The following is a 26,067-nucleotide window of genomic DNA, read 5'->3' on the forward strand; positions in this document are numbered from 1 at the left end:
AATATATGTGTTTGAAGGGCAGTATATATTAAATTAAATAGTCCATAGAAATGGGAAACGTAAAAAATAGAAAAGCTGAATTAAATTTGGCGGTTTTATAACATTTTAAACTTTATTAAAACTATAAGAAAGCAATATTATGAAACTTGTGCTGAGACCACATCACCTCCAATAACATGACGTATTTACAAGTTAATGCATCACAATGCAAAAACAAATATTATTTGCAAACTTAATCTGATTTACCATGCCTTATTTACGTGTACTAAAACTTAAAATCGAATAAATTTTCAAATTATTGAATATTTTCTAAAATTCATTTTATTACTAAAATACATTTCTGAATTTTTTAACATTCTTTCAGTGAAATTTTAAAATATTATGTTATTAGTCTAAACTCAAGCACTAATTCAATTAGTGTTATTTTTGCTTAAACTTTTAAATAAAATAAATACAGATTTTCAGTCAATTACACTAAGCTATAAAATACGAACTTTCAGCATATCGAAATTATTTTCTTTGCAAAACGATGAAGTTTTAACAAAATACATTAATAAATGAATTAAAAATTAATTTTCAATTTAAAAAATTAATTTTGAACGCAATACGTTTTCGAACTTTGAAAAACAGTTCACCCTAACTACTGACGCATATATCTACGGAATAGGGGCAGTCCTCTCTCCAGAAGGGCACCCATGGCTCTTCATTCCAGAACACTAAACAAAGCTGAGGAGAATTACACTACGAGTGAAAAAGAACTCCTCGCTATTGTTTGGGCAGTTAAACGCTTACGGCAATATCTTTTAGGTAAAGAATTCAAAATCCAAACCGACCACAAAGCCCTTCTTTGGCTCCCCAATGCGAAAGACCCAAGTTCTAGGCTTGTACGGTGGAGATTGCGTTTAGAGGAATGCAAATATTCAATTGAGTATGTCAATGGAAAGGAAAACAAGGTAGCCGACTGCCTTTCTAGACTTTTCCCGATTTACAACAATGATATAGGAAAATTATTTGCAACAACAAAAGACACCTTAAGAGAAGCTATGAAATCAGCTGGCCTAATAGATGAAGTAGAATACACGCAAAGCCTGACGCTAGGACAGGCAGAAGACCAATTACCAGACATAGAAAATTTCAATACTCTAGTAATAGCTGAAGAAAGAACACTAGAGGAAAGAGAAAAAGTAAAACTCCCACCAAGATAAACGAAGAAAACTTGAGAAGAACCCAAACCTTCGGAAACCGAAACACTACATGAAAATAGTAACATCCAGGAACAATGAGTTGTTAAAACAGGAAACATCTACGAAGATTTCATGCAATGGAGACTACAACCAATTCCTGAATAAATAAAATTAAGCCTGATGCTATAGGAAAACTATGGCGGAATATAACAAACGAAGACCTATCAGCATACAATGAAGATTAATGGCTAAGAAAACTAGGATTGTTAATAGAAGAAATTCTAGCAAGGAAACTCTCTTTAATTAAATTATTAATCGGAGACCCATTAATAAGTCCCTTAGAAAAAGAATTACTCCAAGAAATGATAGAGTTTATATTCACTCTGTACACCGATCTAAGTTTCCTCAAATGTCTCACAAACATCAGAGAACTAACTACGGAAGAAAAAGAGAAATTCATAAAAGTGGCTCACGCAGACCATCTAGGCGAACAAAATACACTGGACAAAGCAATGTAATTAGGACATTCGACAAAAATGGATCAAGAAATAAAAAAGTATGTTAAAACCTGTTCAATCTGTCAGCTCCACAAAACAACAAGAATAAAATATCAAATGGAGAGCATAATACTCGACGTCCCACTAAAGCCTAATGACAAAATATTGTTACCCAGATGATAGATCATTATGTCTACACATTCAGGGCCCCAAAAACAATACTGACGGATCAAGGTCAAAATATTGTATCCGATACAATGCATTAATTCAAGGAAACACTAAATATCAAACCTATTAAAACAACATCCTTCCATCCACAATCTAATGGAAACATCAAGAGGATGCACTTCACATTAGGTAACTTGATCCGGATAACAATAGTGGTAAATAATAGAAATTGGGATCACAACCTGAAAGGACCCCGCAACAAATGTACATGAAATGGCTTTCGGTCGATGTTGATTAAACTTCGTAAAATTGTAGTTTTCTATGTCTCGATCAAAAGTGTTATGAGGCACAAAGTCCGAAAATGAACAGTTTTCAAGTTATAGAGGGTTAAACATCCAACCCTTTTAAGAAACATTACCAAATATCTCGAAAAATGCAGCTTTGCGAAAAAAATTTTCCCTATGAAAGTTATTGGGCTCTAACGGGGAAATGCAAAGAAAGTCATGACCTTAAGAGACATGTCATTTTTCGAGGTCATTTAATGTGAACTTGTCATTTATTGCTAATATTCAGCCAATAAAGAAGATATGAAGAGGAAATCAATATAGAATCTATAAAGGCAAGAAATAAGAATAACTTAGTAAACATCCAGCCAATGAAGGCAAGTCATGAGTGCGATTTAGTCGTTAATAGCCAATGAAGGCAAGACATGAGCGAGATTTTGTCATTATCTAACCAATGAAGGCAAGATTTGTCCAAGATGTTGTCAATATCTAGCCAATGAAGGCATGAAATGAGCTTGATTTAGGGAATATTCGGCCAATAAAGGCAAATCATGAGTGCAATTTAGTCCAACTTTCCTTTATTGGCTGGCTACTTACTAAGTCATTCTCATTTCTTGCCTTCATGGGTTGGATATTGATTTCCTCTTCATATCTTGTCTTTATTGGCTGAATGTTAGTAATTAATGACAAGTTCAAATTGAATGACCTTCAAAAATGACCTGTGTCTTAAGGCCAGACATTCTTTGCATTTCTTCGTTACAGCCCAATAATTTTCATAGGGAACATTTTTTTCGCGGAGCTGCAGTTTTCGAGATATTTGGTAAAGTTTCTTGAAAGGGTTGGATGTTTACTCTATAACTCGAAAACTGTCCATTTTCGCACTTTGTACACTATAAAACTTTTGATCGAGACATTGAGAACTACAATTTTACGAAGTTTAATCAAAATCGACCGAAAGCCATTTCATGTACATTTGCTGGGGGGGTCCTTTGTAAATTTTGTAATAAACACCACAAAAAATCAAACGACAGGATTCTCGGCCTACGGGCTCGAGTTCGGTTGAGAACCCAACATTCCATCTGCAATCCAACAAAATCCAAGGATAACTTACTAAGACCTAATCTAAAAATGGAAAAGGAAGCACGAAGCAAACCTAACGAAAACCAGGGAACGAATTCAATTAGAAAACGAGAAAAGGAAACAGTACCTAGATTCAAAAATTGTTAAACATCACCCTGTTTATAAATTCGGAGACAAAATAAAAGTTAAGGACAATGCCAAGTCGAACAAATTAGATCAAGTTTGGAAAGGTCCTCATGAAATTATAAACATTTTGTACAACAACAACCTTAAACTTCTAACCAAAAATAAAGTGACCACAGTCCACATTGATAACACTATGCCTTATTTTACAGATGATAATCCTGTGGATCCTAATATTCCTCATATCCATGGCAGTAGCCGAATACTAATTGGAGCAAATAAAAGGAAACATATATGTCGAAGGTATCTCAAAGGTACATCTATTCCATGAAACCTGGCGATTAATCATCGGCATCAATCTAACATCAACAAAGGACAGAATCGACGCTATTGGTAACACTCTTGAACTCGCTAAAAAAGGTTGTAATCGAAACCGCACGTTCCAATTCGAAATTCAATTAGTCAAGGGTAAACCCAATCGGTAGAAAGCGAAAAATAACATCTTACATAAACTCCTAGGGAAACAACGAGTAAAAAGAGACCTAGTTAACTTTATAGGCGACATTTTAAAAACCTTATTTGGCACCTTAAGCGAATCAGACCTAAACCAGATAAATTCCGAATTCGACAATATGTATAACGAAAAAAAAACATAGCCTCCATCTTGTCGAATCGCACTAAAATATTAAAATTAGTGTTGGATTCACCTTCAAGGAATCACGAATTTAACTTAGGTCAGGAAAACAAAGACAGAGAACTTTCTCGAAAGATTAGTACGGGACTAGATTTAGCAATAAAAGATAGCTACGTAAACTCTCAACTCTTAATGATAGCCATAATGATAGATGAGACAACCGAAGATATGGACATTGTCCATATCCATACAGTATTATATTATCCATATAGTATCCATACAGTATTGTGCACCCCCAATTCTTTATCCCGACCATGCTAAAGAAAACAATACAGGAATTCGAGGAAAAGCATCGTACCCGCTACCACTTTGATAATCATGAGGACCACTATCAACATCTCCTCGACATAATTGAAACATCCGTTGCTATTATTAAAGGATCACTAACTTACGTAATTCAAATCGCAGTACTTGAAAAAGGAGAAAGAACGCTTAAACATATCAAACCTATCCCAGTAGGAGTCCAAGAAGTTCAACTATCTATAGTTCCTGACTTCAACTATGTAATAAAATACAGACACTCATACGTTCCTACAGACATACATTTAATCGAAAAATGTAAGCAAATATTAAAATACAAAATATGTAAACGAGCACAACCACACATTAAACTAATTAAAAGTGACACTTATAAAGCCAGTATCTTCAAAAGATGTACGGAAAATAAATGTAACACCTCTCCGTATCTATTACACCATGTAACTTTTTTAGCTATGAACAACGGATATATTATAATACCACGGAAAAAATTAGTGTTAGCCATATCTTGTAACAACGATATTAAAAACATAGACGTCAAGGAACCGACCCTTATAACAGGTAAAAATTGAAAATTGTATAACAATTATGATCGTGATATCTTATAAAAGATATCTATGTTTTTAAAAACATAATCTTGGTTTGTAAATCATTACAAGACTTTGAAAAAGTTTTTTTGAAAATTTAAAGAAAGTTGGTCAAAAATTATGGAAATAGCAGCGAGTTGAAGTCAATACACGCTGCCGCTGCAGTGCTCCGTTTATCGACTTTTGATTCTAAGCAGCTAGACAGCAGCGGCGATCGATACATTTTCCCGGCTGGACAATACTTCTACGCGGTTTCGAGCGTTTATCGAGTTGTTTCATTCGTCATCTCAATTTTATTCCGAGAAAGCCGAAGTTTCAAGAAAATAGTTGAATTTGGAAAGTTGAAAAACGACATTTTTACAAAAGAGCTAATTTTCAATCAAATAATTTAATTTTCTATTAAATTGATGTTCTCAACCACAAATGAAATAGTTAGATTTTCTAAATCATAATGAAGCTTCAACAAAATAGTTAAACATAAAAAAATTAATGTATAAAGATGAATTTCTATCCAAGGAAATTAGTTTCCTGCCAAACGATGAATAATCAACAAAATAAATGATTTTTTAATAAGAAATTTAAGTTTTCAAACTATAGTGGTACCATGGACAAAGAACAAGCTCAGATCCCTTGATATCAGGACACGAAAGGTTATGCACATGAAAAAAAGCATGCGTCTAAAGTCTTCTGTTCCGTGACTGTACATCTCACGCCATCAAGGTGGTCGCGGAATATGGAATTTCGAATGTCTTCACAACAGGATTATTCTGGGTACAGCACATAGAGTCGCAAATGAAAGAGACCCTTTTCTTAAAATGGTCAGGAAGCACGAAGAAGCGGGCAAAGGAGCGTTTCTGTACAAAGCAGCGGAGGAGGCTGCTGAAACACTCGCACTTAACTTTAGTATCAGGGGTAAGCAAAATTCATCAAATATTATCTATTTTGACCCAAGAAACTCCTGATGATAGCTGCAGGGCGTGTCATGCACACCCTGAGCATTTGGTACACATACCATCGAGTTGTCCAACTCATACGGGATCAACCTACATCCAGAGGCACAATGCGGCACTAAGAGTGCTTTATTACCATCTCTGTCACTCTTACGGCATCAACCTTAATATCACTCCTCTAAATGCTCGTAGGGAAATTGAGTCAATTGTCGATAATAAAAAGTGCCGCATATACCCGAACTGTATATTCTCGTCAATTGTTTCCGATGCACACTCGAGGCCTGACATGGTTCTTTTTGACTTCGAGAAGTGAACCATGTTCGTTATCGAATTTTCGGCACCAGCTGACATAAACATCATAGCCAAGGAGAATGAAAAGAAAGAGAGGTATCGAGACCTTATAAGGGAGTTGCAACGATTGTACCCGGAATATTCTGTCAAACTGATCGTCCTCATCATCGGCTCTCTTGGAGGTGCCAAGCTGTCACGGGTTAGTAACCTGGAAAGCATCCCTGCCTGTGAACAATATGCTAAAACACTTGCGGTAAAAATGCAGAAGGCGGTCGTCTTTGGCCGCTTCGTGTCCTTAGGATGCACGAAACTTTGGCCGGATCGTCATATTGATTCCGTTACTGACTGTAAATTCCTATATCACAGTCGTGAGACGTGGTTGTGGCTGAAATTTTACCGCGATTTCGCTGGGATCAGGTGCAGTTTTTTAGATTAGCATCCGCTCCCGACGAAATCCTGCGGTTGTTCTCATGGAAAACTTTAATTATATATATATATGATCAAATTCAGTCTATAGAAAAGCGACAAAAGTTGCACTAAGAAGTTTCATAACAAAATTTTTTTAAAAGAATGCGCATTTTTTCTAAACAGGACAATAAAACTTCGTTTGTTTTAATAGCAATGCAAGTTATAAATTATAATAATATGAATTTATGGGAATGATATACAATTTTGAGAAAGATCGAATGCATAGCGCGAGGTTAATGCATTATCGAGCGCCTTTTAGCCTTTTTGCTTTGATTTTGCTTTCTTTAGCGAACTGTCTTATTCTAAGCGATGAATAGTTCCTTTGACGTAAACAAGAACGTCACGGCTGTGATCAGCACATTGATATTAAACTTCTTAATTTGAAATAAGGCCGTTAATTATAAAATCGACACAATTATTCAAGCGGCCATACTGTTTAAAAAGCGATTCCAAACTTCTAACTAAAGTAAAGATTCTAATGTTTCGATAAACAAGACTATTATCAGTATGAGTATATGAAAATAGAGCAACTTCACATTTGGAAGGATTTTTGTTTGAAAGGAGAGCGTTGTGACATAGAGGAAATGTTTAAATAGTTGGATTAATTGCTTTGAAACGGTAGACTCTGAACTGGGTCTGAGTTGAGGATGGTAATTTTTAAATTATTTAAATGGAATATTTAGTTAATGAAATGTTAATGATATTAAATACCTCTGAAGGACCCTGGCATATTTTCTCCGTCAAAACGGATTCAAAATTGTAGCGTTTAATCAAATCTGCAGTCATGTGCAAAACTGAATGAAAAGCCATTCTCAAGCCTTGGGCTGTCTGATCAGTCAAAAAGTCATCTGCTGACAAAAATCCACTTCAAACTCTTTTCTCCCAAGAATCAAGTCACTCAATGCTATCTAATATGATCCATAATGAAACAAAGTTAACAATGAAGTAAGCAAATATTCGTGAATTAAAGTTTATGTAATGAAAACAAAATACGAACCTTCCAATCTTTAGAATTTAGTTTCAATCCTATTTCGAACCGATTTAAGGCATCAAACAATATGTCGATTCGTTCGCAAAATAAGGCTCTCTCCTCTGAATCTTTTAAGTCATCGAAGTACTTACAGTATTCTCTTAGACCTTTGGCCATAGACTTGCCTAAAATCTAAAATTAAATAATTGAAGTGTTATTTATTTGATCAAAATTCTATAAAATACATAATTAAATAAAATGACCTGCAGAGGTAAATTCATTCTCATCTTTGAAAGCGAATGAGGATTTAATTAATCTGGAGTCATTCTCGGACTGACCTTCACTTTAAATTCATAAAAGTGAAAGTTGCTTTTGTTTGATAAAATAAATATTTCAAAACTTGAGTGTTCCATTAATAAACAGTCTATTTCGAACTGTTTTATTGTGGTGGCTAGTATCGGATAATACGAAAATTTTTCAGTCATTTAGAGTTAAGTGAAAAAACCAGTTCTTGAAGTTATCGAGCTTTCCATTGCAACTAACTTCTGTCAAAAATTTTCGATTTGGACTAGCACCATCAGCAACAACACCATGTACCCTTGCACTTATACATACTTAAATAATAAATTAGAAGCGTAACAGTACCTTTAATCGGTGAAGTGATAGCTTTGTGTATTTCATAATAAATTTAGGACGTTTAAAAGAGATTTTACCTGCAATTTCAAGCCTAATAATTGCATCTGATATGAGCAGTGATGGTTTAATTTTATCAGTTGGCCCTTTTGAAGCAAATACAGATACTGGCACAAAACTGTTATTTGATAAAGCCTGACATATAAAAACGAGCCTATGATCCGCTTATTGACTTATGTGAGGAGTTTCTGTTTTGCCACCTTCGAAATCTTGAAGTCCCTTGTACGACATCGTTTTCACGTCCAACATTAATACCTGACGAGTTCCTATCTAACCAGCGAGAAGAAATCCGTGTCTTTCAATCTCAGGTGTAGACTCAAAACACATCTTAAGTGATTCAAAATAATCAGGATCAAATCTACAAGGAGTTTTTATCATAGAGAAATACCTGAAAAAATATAATTCAAAACACAATATTTGTGTTTAAAACGACCAAGTTACAAAAATGAAATAATGAATAAAAAATACCTTCGAATTATGCACTCGCAGGGTAAGAGAAGAATATGAGTATCTCGTAATAAATTGTACGTTGTTGGTGATTTGTATTCAAGAGTAGGTATAGCATAGTCCACTATCGAGAATAACGTCTTTGTCTTAGATTTTTATGCTGAGAGGCTTCCAAGATTTTATTTATTACAAGCTGCTCGTTTGATGGTATACTTTTTTCCGAAAAATTGCTTCCTCTAGAGCAGTAGTCACAACAGTCATCCTTTAAATTATTTTCAGACGAGAGCATAGAGCACATATTGTGGCGGTATTTGCCTTTATTATCAGGATCTATCACAGAAGAATGTATAGGGCCCCATTCATCAGGAAATTGGCATCCTTTACAGACATCGTGTTCATCTTTTAAGTTTAAGATATTATCCACGTTTTCACTGTCAACAATTTTTCTTTTTATACCAATTTTTCTAAATCTATCAGTCTTGCAGAAATATTAATCTGTACTATGAGATTCTGTGTAAAAATTACTGATTTTCTGCAGATGTTTCTGAATATATCGCCCTGAATTCTTATCCCAATCTGTTAACTGAATTCTAGATTTTGATATCCTAGAAAAACATTCTGTATAGAACAAGAAATTGGAAACAAAATTGAACTTTCGTTTCCTAAAATCTTTTTAAGTGTGTAATCATAACAAGATGAAGTGTCAGGAGTATTGAAGACAAAGTATTGAATTTCTGGATTATGAATAGGTTCTAGAGGATAGACGGAACCTAAATCTTTCTCAACTTCTATCATTTTTTTTAAGTTTAACTTTTGACATATGAAGCTAATTTTCTTTTCAATGGTGATTTGCGTGTAGGAAGGATGGTCTGAGAAATATATTTTGGACATCCAGGAAATTGAAAAGGAAGGGTACCTTTCCTCTGCCTTGGCTTCTTATATTTTTTCGGTACAAAAGACATGTTTGAAAAGTTTTTAGTGTAAAGACCGAAAGCCACAAAATCAAATGATTTATTAATTAAAATTATCAAATCATTAATTAATTTAAATGATAGTTTAATTTAAATAAAAAATCAAGGAGGTAGGTATATATTTTATTTATTTTTAAATATTTCCTCGAAACAAATTTTTTAAATAAAGGTATTGTTCCAGTTTTAGATAAAATGTGCAATATTTTTTACTAAAATGCATAGTTCTGATAGAATTGTTTATAGTTCTTCAAAAAAAATTTGTTTAAATAGAGTTATGGTTTATTTTAAGATCAAGTGTTCCACATTTTTATTAAAATACCTAGTTCTTATTTCATTTTAATATTTATACAATGTTTTCAAATGAAGATATCATCACAATTAAAGAGGAAACGTTTGACATTTTTTATTAAAACACATTGTTCTACATGTTTCACATGTTTCTACAAAAGAATCTCTTAATTATTACCATCTTACAATTGAACAACAATCATTTTTAATATAAATATTTTTTTATATTAATACTAGCCAATTCCAGAACAGTGACTCCATCCTCTGCATACGTTTCCCGCTCCCACAAAATATCTTCTTTAAAAAATTTTATTTCGCAGACGCCATACCTGGTTTTTACTACAAATTCTTCCCTTAGGATGGCTTTTTGCCAGGCTTTAAGATTTTCTGCACCTTTTGGCACATAAATGAAATAAAAGTTTTTGCAGCAGCCCTACCGATAGAAATCTCAGAGTAGTCTCAGGTGAAATAGCCTTGCCGGTTTAAGACTTTCTACAGGTTCGATTTGAATGATTTAGTCTAATAGATAGTCAGAGAGATTTGGTTCCTTTTCAAGGTTATTTCAGAGTTCATTTTAAGAGTGATGCGATGGTCATATAATGATCCTTTGTATTCGTCACGTACCGGGCAGGCAGAATTATTTGCAGCAGTTGGTCGTAACTAACCCGACTTTGTCTTTTTAAATTTTTCTTTAAATTATTAACACTTTTTTTAATTGATGAATTTTCTCATTATACTTATTTAAAATTATAACTGATATACTAATATACAATTTTGGAGTTGAATTAAAGAATGTTGTCTTTTTGTGGCGTATCTCACTCCATTTACGAGAAACGTTGTATTAGTTCCAATTTTAAACATTAAAAAAAGTAACATCTGAAATCATCGAATCCTGTAAATTCCGAATTATTATATTTTAGGCTGTTAACTTTGAAATGAAGAAAAAAGTTTTTCTAAATTTTAAACTGAAAGCTTCACAAAGGACCCTTGAGTGTCGGCTACTCTATTGAGATAGCCTTTCTGCTTGTTATTTAGGATCGTCTTTTCATTTCAATTTCGGAAAGGACATTTTAAAGCCTTCAGACCATTTAAACGAGCTGCCTGGGCCGTCAGATATATCTACCTCAGTGCCTGCGGAGAATTCCTCAGAGCTTTTTAGAGCCTCGAGAATCTTTAGCATATACTCTGAGATTTCTATCGGTAGGGAGCTGTCATAACCTAACTTACATCCAGGGGCAATACGCCGCGTTCCACTCATTTTCCTTATTTTATTGCCAAATTTAATAATAATTATCTTTATTAGTTCTTACACTTTGATTTGTAACACAGAAAACCGATTGTCGTTGTGAAAATCATCGATCAAATTCATTTTGCACTATAACCTTTCCTATTCTTGCTATGTAAATATAGGCTGGAAAGACTCCCAGCGCCATCTGCACTCCACGCTTCACTTGACCGTCCTAATGAATTAATGTGGATGCAGAGGGCAGCTGAAAATTGTGGACGGTTTTGAAAGACGTGTACATTTGTGTCTTCAAGCCAATGAAGAGCACTTCGAACAGTTACTACATGGCTGATTTTAACACTGGTAGCAATGGTGAGAGGCAAGGGGACTCACGTTAACCAACCACCCAAAACGTGAGAGGCAAGGGAAACTCAAGACAAGGAAGCACCCCAAAAAAATTTATCCAGGCACAGAGTTCAATCTAAGAAAAATCGTCTTGTCCTTCAAGTGACCTTAAAAATTGACCTGAAGTTCATGATGGTCAAGGTGATGTACACTTTGACATTTCATCGACTTTTGTGAAGCATCTTGAACGTTTGTTTACACCAAAAACCCAAGAAAATCCAGAAAAAGGACATCTGATCGTTTGTCAGATATTTGACCTTAATTTCTTACCTTTTCAAGGTCACAAAAACCATTTTCCCATAGGTCATTTTTGACGTGAAATTTCCCGCTCTTTTCAAACTCGAAATCAAAAATCGAGGTTGTTATTTAAGAAAAGGGTCTTACCTCCATTTAACCTTCAAAATTGACCTCAAGGCCAAAATTGATGGTACAGTCATATGTCCCCCTCGGTCCTGGTCAACCATTTTCCGAAACATTTCTTCGTAAATAAAGTATTTTAGAATAGATTTGGGATTATATATTAAAATGAGTCACCGTTTATATCAGTTGAAAATGTGTACAAAAATATGAATACTGAATAACAGCCAAATTCAAGCAATTAGAAGCTGATTGCCATCCTCGTAAAAAAACTGCCTTCTTTGATTTATTTGTGGTCTCGGGATAAATCGAAAATATGTGCTTCATTTTCAATGGCTTTTAAATAATATCAGATCATTCTATTCCGTAATTTATTCTTAACATTTGGGTTCGTTCCAATCGAGACCGTTCCGAAACGGGAACCCCTTGGCTTAACACGCCTTTAGATATCAAGGAAGCGTTCAGCTAATATAACAGATTTCAAAAGAGTTTAAAACATTCAAATGATTAGGAAGATTTTCAGTAATTTCAAAGGATTTTAAGGGATTTTAAGGCATTTTAAGGCACTTTGTAGTACTAGAAAGCATTTCAAAGAAAAGCAAAGTTGATACGACATTTACCGAGATTTCCAGAGGTTTTTATGGATTTCACAAGATTTAAAGGGATTCTAAAAAGTTTTAGCATATTTTAAGCGATTTTAAAGGACTGTCTCCACAACTTTTACATCTTACATTTTTCTTTGAAGTAAATAAATAAATAATGACATCAAAAACAATAAATTATCAAACAGAATCTTAAACCCGCTTTAAGTAAACCTATTCTGTACTTGACTAATTTTCTTTTCGATGTGAGATTTTTTAAATAATTTGTATATATTTGCCTTTAAATAAGCCGGATCTATTGATTTTTAGAAGAATATTTTTCCATTTTATGCCATTCGTTATATAAGAAGATTATTTGGTTGGAACTTGTGTTGCTTTTTATATTTTTTGAAAATGATTTCAAAATCCAAACATCAGATGACCGACTACAAGAATAGCTGCTCCCCACACCCATGTGATTGTCGTTATATTAGATCTCCCTTTCCCTCCTTTAGCCGCCCCTTTAACCTTTCAATGTTTCATAAACTACAATGTTTTAATTTTCGGTGAATGATTGGAAGAAATAAATTGTAAAATATTCAAAATGTTGCAAGAATTTCTAAAATAAGTTTTTTTTTATAAAGAAGCTATGTCTGTTTCCGTGATTTAATCAGATCGTGGGTAGTCCAGCTTTTTAGGATGAACTTGAAATCTTTTCATCAAATATATTTTGTAATTATCACGATTCTCGCTGAATAGAATTACGTCGTGCGAGAATAGAAAATGTTTTTCTTTGCCATCTAACAATGTATATGCTACTCGTGGTCTTTCTTCACGTTTGATCTGCGTGGAGAAGCGTTAATATTTCATTAAAGATGAGTCTTGTGTAACGGTTTACAATAGTACAATGTATAGTAGAATTTTTCCATCTATCCATTAAGGTTTTTATATAACCGAACCCTAGTTTTGTCAAGGCTTATTTCTGTATACAATCTGAATCAGAGTAGATAAAATATTTGGCTAAACTGCTCCAGTAAGTGATGCAATGCAGAATCAGATATTTCAAAAGATTTCAAAGAATTTCTAGAAAAGTTTGAAAAATAAAGGTGGGCCTAATTTTTCTTCTATTCTGTTAATTACGTTCTGTCAAAGGAATTGTCTACAAAAATTATGATTTTGAGTTAGCAAGCTGAATTTTCGAAAAGGAATTATAATTTATGTCTGAAACAAAGAAATTTTTTGCAAGAATTAAAATTTGCCCACGATCCAACTCGAAAGAACAACGTTAGGTGATGATAAATTTGTTAGACGATATCTCTGATTAATCTAAGATCTTATTTGAAGGTCAAATTTATCTCAGACGAGTAAATATAAATGTTCCTTGCTTCTTAGCTTAAGAGGCGTAGTTTAAGTAATCGTAAAGATTTAAAAAAATTTGTATTTAAGATACAATACAAATCTATTTTATTATAATAATAATGTTAATGCATGTAAATCACCATTCATGGGTTTACCTAATGATCTTTCAAACAGTGATAATCAAAACAATTGTTGTTGGTTAGAAACAGAATCAAATGAGGGTTTAATTGAAACAAAAGTTTTCTTGAAAACTCATCCAGAATTAATGATTTTTCAATCAGATAAAGTGCGTGTTACAGTAGCAATTCATAGAGATTTTTATATTTAACAAAATTTACATATCTTTAATGATGGAGATAGTTTGCAATTGATTTAAAATAGTCTCACCAATATGCTGGTTAAGGTGAATTTTTAAATTTTAGATAGAATCGGAACTAATAAATTTTTAGGTCATCAACCTGAAATTTGTGATATTAATAAAACCAGTACCAATCTTTTATTATTTAGAAAATAATGCCTATGGATCACATTTTTGTTTCTTTTGATGTAATAGCTGTGTTTTTTAATATTCCTTACGAAAAAGTTGGAATTGTCATAAAAAAACGTTGGAATTTGATTAAAACTGATAGCAAAATTCCTATAAAGAATTTCCTGATGCCATAAAATATGTTTTTCATTCGGTATATTTCAAATTCATTAACAATTGATTTTTATGCAAGAAATGTCGATAACTCAGCACTTATTGTACATAGAAATAATGTTGAGATTCTTCTTAATACCTGTAATAGCATCCACCCAAGATTAAAATTTACTGCTGAAATTGAACTTGAAGGAAAATTGAATTTTCTTGGTATGACTAATTAAAACAGATGAAGGAGTTGTAACATTTTGATTTATAGAATCCTTAGGTTATCAAATCCGGCATTCTATGAGAAAAATATCAAAATATGTAAAAAAAGGTATTTTTCCTAACCATTATCCTTTGGATTTTATTGAAAAGATATGTGCAGGACATGATAAATTATTCAGAGAACATACAAAATGATAAAAATAAAATAAATAGAAAGGATTACTCACAAGTAAGGTACTCCATTTGTCCCTTGGAGATTTGATTCTCCCTAATACATGTTGCAGTAATCGAAATACTGAGCGATACTTTTTTTTTATCTACGGAAAAAGACTTTAAGGAGATAAAAAGTCCCTCAAAGATAGGGGTCTCAAGTGTTGATTGTATAGTTTTGTGTGCAAAAATCCAATTTATTTCAATCAAACTTCAGCGATTCTTGGAAAACACATGCTGACAAATTAGATTGTATGAATATCGCTTTAATCCGATGTTTTTGGTGTAAGAAATCATTATGGTTTATACACTTTTTTGATGAATATCATTATTGTTCAAAGTTTAAAGAATAAATCTTTTATATACTGTCTAGAACTCAAAACATTGTAGATCTGGCATGTACGCATTATTTTTGTCTTTAAAATATATACGCTTTTTAATGATTTTATTGTGTGTACACACGTATTTTCATCGGATTTTTTTGCTAGATTTTAGACTTATTTTGCAATTTTATACATAATTTAGGGTGGGGGGGAGGGAGTTTACTGCTGCGCAATTTTTTTTATTTATGTTCAAAGGACTCTATTTTAATCCCTTCGTTTTAAAACTATTTTCCCAATTGTCTTCGTTATGGAGAGTATAGATTATCATAGGCACAAAATAAAAAGTATTCAGTAGTAGCTACACCCCCATTAATAAATATATTTTTTTTGCGAAACACATTACCTTCATTTTTGTCTCAAGTGTAAAATATATACGAAAAAGACGAATTTTCAACAAAACTGTTGAATTTTCAAACCAAAAATATAAATTTTTAACAAAAAAAGTACATTTTAAATCAAATGGTTGAGTTTCCTATAAAAATAGTTCCATTTTCAACCCGTAATTATGAATTTTTAACAGAAAAGTACACTTTCCACTAAAGAGATGACTTTTTAGTAAACTCGTTCAATCTTCAACAAACTAATTTAATTTTTTACGAAATGATGAAAACTATGATCAAAACGAATGCTGCAAACTGGTAAAATCTTTTAAAATTTATCAAAATATTTAGAAAACCCATGAAATGCTTTAAAAAGCATAAAAGTCTGCGAATGTCCCACAGAATATGTTTTACTAAACCCTTATAAAGTTTTGAAATTTCTTAAACTTAAAAAAGTCCCTTTAAACCTCCTGATAAATTTGGAAATCTTCAAATTCTCCTGAAATTTTTACAAAACTTCACGAAATCGCTGAAAACCCATGGAAATTCTTTAAAGTTTGTCGAAACCCCAACTTAAGGAAATAAATAAATGATTCGTTTGTACTATCTAGATTTTTGCATAATATAAAAAAGTCATTGTAAAAAAATCCATATATTAAAGTTATTCATAGGGTCGATAATAAGAGCCTTGGAAGAGATAACATTTAATTTAAAAAATCTCTTATTTAAAGCTAAGTTTACAGTATTAGAAGAGATATATTTCACTTTATGAGTAGTTCAAAAATTTATTTCATATAAAAAACTCGAAATATTATCAACGTAAGCATATTGTTTAAACAAAGATACCAGAAAAATATATTGTTGCTGATTAAATGTTCTCTCCGCCGAATTATCAATACTTTAAACGTTAGAAAATAATGAGGCAACTTTTTAAATCATTTGAATGGTTTTTTGAAACAATTTGTATATAGAAATGAAAATACAAATGAGTGTTCAAAAATTGTTCTATTCAGTTAAAGAAGTTCAAATTGAAATTTACAATTCAAAATTTTCCAGACGATTTTATTAAATATTTTATAATTCTGTTGAATACCTTTTACAAAAATCAATTGTTTTCCAAATATCTGACCTTCTAACTATTTTCATGTAAGCTACATCTCAACCATCTTTAGACATTTGTAAACTGTGAAAATGTTAATGTCAGCTTTATTTTGGCCTTGTTGTCCAAATCTCCTTGGTAATATTGTTTATTGTTTTTATTATTTTTGCTCATAATGCTCAAGAATAATAGCGGATATAACAATTTCTTTTAGCTAAACCATGTTTAATGTTATAATTTCTTATAATGTTCCTTGTTAATTGTAATAAATATGAAATGTTAATAATATTTTGTGACTCTTAATTTATTTCAAATAAATTCGCCTTTCACGTAGAAATTTATTTCTAATGGAAATGATATGACATATCGCTCATCTTACTAAAAACTGTTTAAAATTTTCAGCATTTCTGGTCCTTCATTTAAAAATAGTTTCTTTAAGCAAGTCAGACATTGATCCATTCTTTCTAAGGAAGGTTCCTGATACAATATAACATATAATCCAATTTTTATACTATTTTCATACTTATTTTATAGCTTAAAATTCAGCCATTTGGGTAAATAATAACGTTTTGGTTGAAAAAAGATATTTTTGGTTTAAAAATGCATCTTTCTTCTAGAGAATTTGCCTTTTTGGTTAAAAAATTGAACAATTCGATTTACTTTTTTTTTCTCTGTTCAATAGAAAATCTTTTCTGGTTTAAAGCACAACTTTTTCTAGTTGAAAATTTGTCTTTATGGTATGAAAATCCTTTTACTATGGTAGAAATTTGATTTGATGAGGGGTTCAACTATCTTGTTGAAAATTTTTCTTTTTTTATTAAATGCAAGTGCTTTTGTTTAAAATTAAAAACCTTTTTTCCTTAAATATATACTATTTAATGTCCTATAATTTGTTTAAAATATTATTTATTTCTTGACCGAAATACCGAAAAAATTCTAATTTAGCGAAAAAGAATGATAAATATCAAATAAACATAAAAGTCTAAAAATGATTTTTCGAATTTGTCCTTATGTTATTTTTTATAGATTAATGATCTGGAAATTGAAACTATGTGAGCATCATATTTTATAGTTTTAACATTAGCAACTTAACTTCTTCCGGGATTTAATATGTTTTTACACATAGATTTCATTTGGTTTATTCTTAACAAAAATAAATTAAGGCTAAATGGACGAAGTTAGTGAATAGGTTCTATTTTTGCGTTTAGAGGAAGTCGGTTATAAAAACGACATATTTTTCGAAGTGATCTGGCCTATTTAGAATACACAATATGAAATTCCGTATAAGCAGTCGGTTCGTAGACCTAATATAAATATTACATTCTTAAGCATTATACGACCAATAAACCCTTCTGGACCTTTCTATTACATTACAAAAATATATTTTATATTCTTGAACGTTCTAGAACTTACAATAATTTTTGGAAAACTTCCAAAATATTTGCTTCTTATTCTTGACCTTTATTAATGTAAGCCGTAAAATATGATGTGACTAGAGCAAGAAAAACACTCAATTATGGAAAATGAAACATGGAATATGGAATTTTAATCACAAATCAGGAGTGTTGATTTTTAACCAATGAAAAAATTCTTATTTTTTTGTGTACAAAAAAATCCAGTCCGCAAACAGCGGGCAATAGTAACAGATGCCGAAAGAGAAAATTAAAATCACATTTCGATTTCATTTCTTTAATACAACGGCATTATTCGAAAGGTTCTCTAAACTTCATTCTCAGTTTGTGAGGATATTTTTTAAAAAGAATTTCTGATACTAAATTAAGCAATGTTATTGGAAAAGGAGGATTGTATTATATATTATAATATGCGACAATATAATAAAAGGATAGATTATATCAGTTAGAGATTATTCTAGTAAAACAGAATATAAAACGCATGGTGTGGTTTGTTGTTATTAAGTTTAATACTGATCCCATGGAAAGAAGAAAGGTTTTCTTTGGAGGGTCAATAATGGTCAGTGTAATACTCGATGCAATGGTTGGGTTTCGAATTTTACCATCCCTGTTCTTCTATTCACGAACATGTAGGTCAATGAATATTTTTCATTTTATTTGATACTTTGTCGTCGTATGCATGCGCAACGCAAATTATGTTACAAAGCACAATTAAGTGTACGTACTTGAGTTTCTAAACTCAATAACGGAAAAATATGCTCTTGATCCCCTCCCCGTTGGGCAACTTTGACGATATATTACGATAGTCATGGATTTGAAGCACCGAGAATAAGCTAATGGGGGAGAAATTTTGACTATATATAAGGTGATGTGGAAGACATTTTAAAGCTATTAAACATTCGACATGGTATCCCTAAGAATTGCTATTGTCTTCTTCCTACTGTGCATTATTGCATTTTCTCAGATGGCCGGTTCGTCTGACGTAAAGAACAATCCAGGTGGTAAAAAGTCAGATCCGGATATCTCGAGTAAGTAAAAATTTTAAGAATTAATTATCTTTATTTTTTTTAAACGCCATGTTTAAAACAAAGAATTTTTTCGCTCCCGGATCCTACATTTCTGTATGTTCCACGTAACACATATACCAAGTTTAATGTCTTCTTATACTTTTGAGCCAGATTTAGACAATTTTGGTTGTACCTATTCTATTAATTATGTTAATGATAGAAGTACTTATGAATACATACAAACAATAGATTAAATTTAGCATCATTTTATGTTCCTTAATGTGTATATAAGTTTTTAAAAAGGTTATAAAAGTGTAAAAGTTCCAACTTTAAAAGTGCTCCGACGCAACCTAAGGAGTTTTTCTTGGGTTTAAAATTCCGTGATTTCATACGACTATATACTGGCCATTTTCATGCGGACGCTCACATATTAGGAAAAAAATAACAACTTAATTTCTTTCAAAGAGCAATTCTCTTTTATGTTTTAGATGTAAAACCACCTCATTCAAACGACATTTCACAATCTGCATCAAGTTAAGCTGTTGACCCGCAACGGGACAAAACTGAAAAAAAATGGACAACTTTTATATCTCACTGTACTTTTCAAGACCATGATTGTTCATTATTGTAATTTAGCAATTGGTTAGTACTAAAATACAGTGTAGATGTAAGTAATAAATTGTTAAAAAAATCTACTAGTTTCCTTTTTCTTTTCTGAGCCTTCATTAAAATCATAAGTAATTGAAAGCAGATGTAAGGAAGATAGAAAAGGTTGGTGAAGTAGCAAAATTAAAAGGAATAAAGTTCGAAAATAAACATGATATCCATAAGACTCGTGACATTGTTGTTACACCTCTCGTTTTCGTTATTGTTTCCTTCTTCGTCATCTTTGTCGTCGACTGTGAAAATGCTAACTCTCGACGGCACTATCCAAATGGATTGCTCTTTGCCACATTAATTTAAGACTTATGAGGAGAGAATAGAAAATTTTTTTGAAATTATAAAATATTCCATTTTTTAGGCAAACTAGACGATATAGGAAAATAAATTTTAGGAAGCAGATTTTCTTGTTCCACACAATTTTTGTCTTATCATATAAATTGTCATGCAAAATAAAAAATTCTATTTTCGGTAAAGCTATCCAAGCTGCACTACCAGTGAATGTTGTATTTTTTGTCAATTTCTTGAAAATCTAATTAAAAATAGGCTCGTCCTAGAAAGTAACTAACTCGGAAAAAATTAGGTTCAAGCTAATTTTTGATTCTCAAGTTCCTAATAATGCATTACGTGAATAGTGTGAACTGATAGCCTTTTTGATACGATAGCAATGTTTTTGTAACGAATCGTGGGTGAGGGTAATGTAGGTGCCCGAACCGGGGACGAGTTACAAAAACGTGAAACGAATTTTAAAAAGAAAGCCGTCAGTTCACAAAAGTCACGCACGATACTTTTCAGAAAAAATCATAATTTTTGTCTTTAAACTCCTGCATCACTAACGCAAAATCTCATTTCGAGTCAGTAAAATTACGCGCGAGCGATTTCATTATAAAATGATGAATGATGTGAAAGCAGGTGAAACTATGTTTGTGAAGAATTAGCCTCATATTACGTTGAACTTGCTCTTTCTATCTTTGTAAACCACGATCTCTCTTAAGCGTAATGAAAAAACAGAGAGATGCCCATGTCGAGCTCCTTTTTTGAACTCTAATGTCATACCGTGTTTACTGAACATTCATTTGTAATTTATCTGATGCGTTACTAGACACTGCGCATAATGCGTACTTTTCCCTTTTTTTTTTTTGTGGCGACATAAAAACACGCAATTTTTATGATTGCGTTTTGAAATTGAAACTCTCCAATCTTATTTTTACGATGGGAACAAGGAAATAACAACATATTTATATTATAATATAATAAATAATAACAAAAGACTGCGGTTACAACTTGACCGACAGTCCACTTTTCACCTTGAGCACAATTCCTTGTGATAACTCAAAAACCAGTAAATAATTTATCATTATCATGGTCGCATCAAGATGAAAAGGAAAAGGGTGAAAAATTGAAAGTAGGTTGGTCTCTCTCACAAGCTATCTTTTGCATAAGAAAAAAAGCTTTGCAATTAAAATGAACTTCATCGGGCACTTAATTTTACGTGTATTGAAGCTAATGCTCATTTTAGGCAAATAATGTTCACTAAGATTTTTAAATAATTACATTCTTATATGTAAAATACGGAAAATATGCAAACCGAAGACAATTTAAAAAATAAAAAAACAGTGCTCTCTTGACAAGTAGCGTACGCAGACCTTAAATATATAACAAAGAAATTCTGAATCCATTATGATTCTTATTATTATTACACCATCAAATCATTTCCCTTTCGGGGTAGGCGTGACTCATGTCAGTCGATGGGGAAGGGACTGATGTGAGGCAGAGATCTACAATTTTTAGATTGATCCACACTTACCTTGTTATTTATTTAAATAACACGTTCGTTCTGCAACACGACTCCAACCCTGGTTGCTGATTAATCTCTCTAGCAATCACCCCAAGTGAAGATCCTCCAAAAGCCGTCATGCGAGGTCCCCGACTTGGGTCCTTTGGTATCCAATCTCTTTTGTTTCAGGCGTCATTCACTCTACTGACAGTCATTTTATAAACTATTTGTTTCCATACTTTTCTGTCGTGGCATACTTCCCTAGCTTCTTTTACGTACATGCATTTTTTATGTAGGCTCTGGTGTTTCTGTGGCTTCTTATGTGTCTTCTAACTAGTCTCTCATTCACACATTCTAACCATTCTTTCAGCGGTCTGCCTCTGAGCACGCTGCCATTAACTTTACCTTGATAAACTTGTTTCATTAGTCGTTCGTTTGGCATTCTCTCAACCTGCCCGAACCATCTTGACCCATTTATTTCCCATGTGCTCACTAGCGTCTCTTCTGTACCACATTCTTTAAAAATTATCTCGTTACTCAGTTTGTCCATCAGAATTTTCTTGCATATTATGAGCATGAATCTCATGTCTATTGCATTAATCTTATTCTGTTCTTCATTTTGATAGGTCCATGTCTTGCTACCGTATAGTATAGTTGGTACAAATATAGAATTACGTATTGCCATTTTAGCTTTATTTTATATATTTTTACATCTGATCTAGGGGTCATGCTCTACCAATAACCTTCTTACCTTTGTTTATACGCCTATATAACTCCTCATCTATCTCCTCTTCCCCAGTAAATAAGCTACCAAGGTATACGAACTTAGCAACTTGTTCAATTCTCTCATTATTTAATACAATATTGCATAGTGTTTTCTCACTCTTTCCTTCGAGCACCATAGTTTTTATTTCATATGCATTAGTTTTCAGGCCCATGCTCTTCGTGCTTGCATTCACACCTTCTTCGTCGTAAAGAGCCATTCTCAAACACTTGTTGCTGAATAATATAAATAACGAAAAAGACCTAATACATCCTTATCTGACTCCTTGAATAATATTGAAACAGTCTTTGAAATTCCTATTTACCCTTACACTCGCTTTGCCACCCGTATATATTGTTTTTATAGCTTCTAGGGGCCATACATTGAATTTATACTCTTTCAGGACTCCCCAAAGTTTACTTTTATGTACCTTGTCAAAAGCTTTTTCTAGGTCAACAAATGCACAGAAAACTTTGTTTTCTACACTCAAACTTTTTTGTGTGATTTGCCTTAAGCTAAATATTTGTTGCTTTCACTTTCCTTTATTTTTTATATTGTTACGATAATCGTATTTTTCGAATCGTATGGGACGTCTCCCATCTCGAAACATAAATTAATCAATTCGCACAGTCTATGTGGTATATACTCGCCACCGAGTTTAGGCATTTCAGCGTTAATACAGTCCACCCCGGCAGCCTTGCCGTTTTTTAAGTTCTTAATTATATCTCTAACCTCAGTGCCACAGACTTTATCAATTGAGTTCTCTAACGCATCGTGCTCTACATCGGAGCTGTGGTATCCTGTAGCTTTATCTCCGAAGTCTTCCCTAAAATAGGCTCTGAAAGCGTCTAGTATCCCGCCTGTATCATATGGCATTTCCCCATTACTATTATTCATGTTAAAAAATTCTGTACTTTCATTTCCCTTCATTTTTTTATAAAGCAATTTCTTGCTTCCTTCAAAGTCGTGTTGTATTTTCTTCTCTTCATCTGCTATAATTTTATCTTCACTTTCCTTAATTAATCGTTTGAGGTCCTCTTTTTGTGCCTATAATCATTTACACGTTTATTCCTTTCTTCATCGCTAAGACCTGTGATGTTCAAAGCTGTCGTGTGTGCTTCTTTTTTTTCCTTTTTTGGGCAGCCTGAATTTCATTATTCTACTATGCATCACCAGACATTCCTTCTGGACCCACGGTACCACACACTTCGATCGCACGTCTAAAAATGATTTTCCGGAACTTTGTTCATGTTCCTTCTATGCCTTCGTTTTTCTATAAGCACCTCCCATGTTCCCCTATCTATGTTTTCTATTATCTTATTTTGTAATTCTATTCGCACATCTGGAATCTGTAGGTTCTTAATCTTGATTCGCGTTTTTTTTTTGTTTTCTTGCTTCTCCCTTTTCTCCACCCCCGACCCAAGTTAATTTTGGATATCAGAAGGTAATGATCAGTATTGCATTCAGAACCCCTCATGGCCAGGTCCGCCCACTCAGCACCGTCACCAAGGCAAATTGAAAGATATAATACGCTATATTTTTCGCTACTTTCATGCTAAAATTTTTTTGGTTGCTCTTTCAACTTCGGAGAAAAGGGTGGCGGTGCTAGCAGGACATGCACTCAGCGCTGCCACCTACGACAACTTACGAAAAATTATTATAGTGGTATGAAAGATTAGTCGAGATTTTTCTGTTTTTTTTTGCTCTCTGATAACATATATTACGTTTCCCAAAAAACTACTTCTAAGTCTGATACACCTACCCCTCGAGATCCACAACGTTTTAAAAGTGGGAAAACAACTTTCAACAATTTAATCATGATTATGGCTCAAAATTAATTTAAAGAGACTTAAATTCCCCCCTCCCCGGCCCTTCTTGATCATTTGCCCAAAAAACTACCCTTCGACGCGAATGTATACAGCGGAACATATATATGTATGAACAAAGCATAACAAATAATACAACTGAGAAAATACTGTTAGTTGATATTTTTTGCTCTTTTTTTCCTCTGCGATCATATATAATGCGGTCCCAAAAAACTACCCCTAAGTCATACATACATACATACCCCTCGTGATCAAAAAAATTTTTAAAGTTGCAAAAACCACCTTGAACAATGTAAACATGATTTAGAACTCTAAATTAATTACATGACACTTGAAAATTTACCCCTCTTTACCATTTCCCCGAAAAACTACCCTTTCATGTGAACGTATGCACAACGGTTTTTCGGTCGTACTTTTTTTGGACAATGATAACACAGCCACACAAAAAAACGTGTGCGGATCTGGTAACAAGACACACGTATTTCTATGGATTTTGGGGCGCTGAATTTAAATTCAGTATCAAAAATCACCCATCATGTCATGGTTGAGCCATAACCTCAAAAAATGACGAAAAATCATGCACTGAGGCAAATAAATTTCAAAATAATGCCAGTGATGCAAATTTTCATTTCAAAAACATGTCGAAAACTGTGCAGGATCAACCCTTGCCTGATATCAACTTATTTAACATAACTTTACACAACAGAACCTAACCTTACCTAACCTGAATTAACTGAAATTTATTGAACTACACGTAATATTCTGGAAGCATATTTTCCCAGTAGCAAATGTGTGCTACATGGAATAAGTCAACTCGAGCCTAGCCTAGAAATAAATCTAACCTAGCCTAACCTAACCTAACCTCACGAATCACAATTAAACTGATTGTGTTGTCCCGTTGTGTTTGCGGTACCGTTTGAATCAGCTTAGGCTTAATCTGCAAAGAGGCCAAACCTATCCTAACCTAAAAAAACCTGACCTAACCTAGCCTAACTTAACTTCATTTCATGTAACACAATTAAACTCATTGTGTTGTCCCGCTCTGTTTGCGGTACCGTTTCATTCAGCTTCGGCTTAACCTACATAGAGGTTTAACCTATCCTAACATAACAAAACCTGACCTTACTTTACCTAGCCGAAGGAAATTCAACCACACCTGTAGCTATGTAAGCTTACGGTTCTCAGTCTTAAATGTGTGCTATATTTAATAGGTTAACTCGATCTTAACGTACAAATGAATCTTACTTAAAAGAACCTAACGAAATTTTGCTTAACGCAACACAATTTAACTTAAGTATAATGATAGCAACAAGCGGTTACGAAACTCCAGACATTTACTGCTATTAATGTCAAAATATGAAAGTACGCAAGAATAGGGTTGCCAGCGTAAACGGTTAGGTAAGGTCAGGTTTTGTAAGGTTAGGCTAGGTTAAACCTCTATGTAGGTTAAGCCGAAGCTGAATGAAACGGTAGCGCAAACTCAACGGGACAACACAATCAGTTTAATTGTGTTTCGTGAGGTTAGCTTAGTTTAGGTTAGGCTAGGTTAGATTTATTTCTAGGTTAGGCTCGAGTTGACCCATTCGATGTAGCACACATTTTCTACTGGGAAAATATCCTTCCAGAGCTTTACGTGTAGTTCAATAAATTTCAGTTAATTCAGGTTAGGTGAGGTTAGGTTCTGTTGGGTAAAGTTATGTTAAATAAGTTTATATCAGGCAAGGGTTGATCCTGCACAGTTTTAGACATGTTTTTGAAGTGAAAATTTGCACCACTGGCATTATTTTGAAATTTATTTGCTTCAGTGCATGATTTTTCGTCATTTTTTGGGGTTATGGCTCAACCATGACGTGATGGGTGATTTTTGATACTCAATTTGA

General features: G+C 33.0%; 1 protein-coding gene across 1 annotated transcript in view; it reads left to right on the top strand.

Annotated features, from left to right (window-relative positions):
* The first annotated feature begins 1,546 nt into the window (after nucleotides 1-1,546).
* Nucleotides 1,547-26,067, top strand: part of LOC117178451 (SCAN domain-containing protein 3-like) — a 50,415-nt gene continuing 25,894 nt past the window's right edge. Inside the window, exon 1 of the mRNA XM_033369880.1 lies at nucleotides 1,547-1,698. Within this exon, the coding sequence (XP_033225771.1) occupies nucleotides 1,547-1,698 (152 nt within the window). The remainder of the gene's footprint in view (nucleotides 1,699-26,067) is intronic.

The sequence above is a fragment of the Belonocnema kinseyi genome, chromosome 1, assembly GCF_010883055.1.
Source record: "Belonocnema kinseyi isolate 2016_QV_RU_SX_M_011 chromosome 1, B_treatae_v1, whole genome shotgun sequence".
Lineage (NCBI taxonomy): Eukaryota > Metazoa > Arthropoda > Insecta > Hymenoptera > Cynipidae > Belonocnema > Belonocnema kinseyi.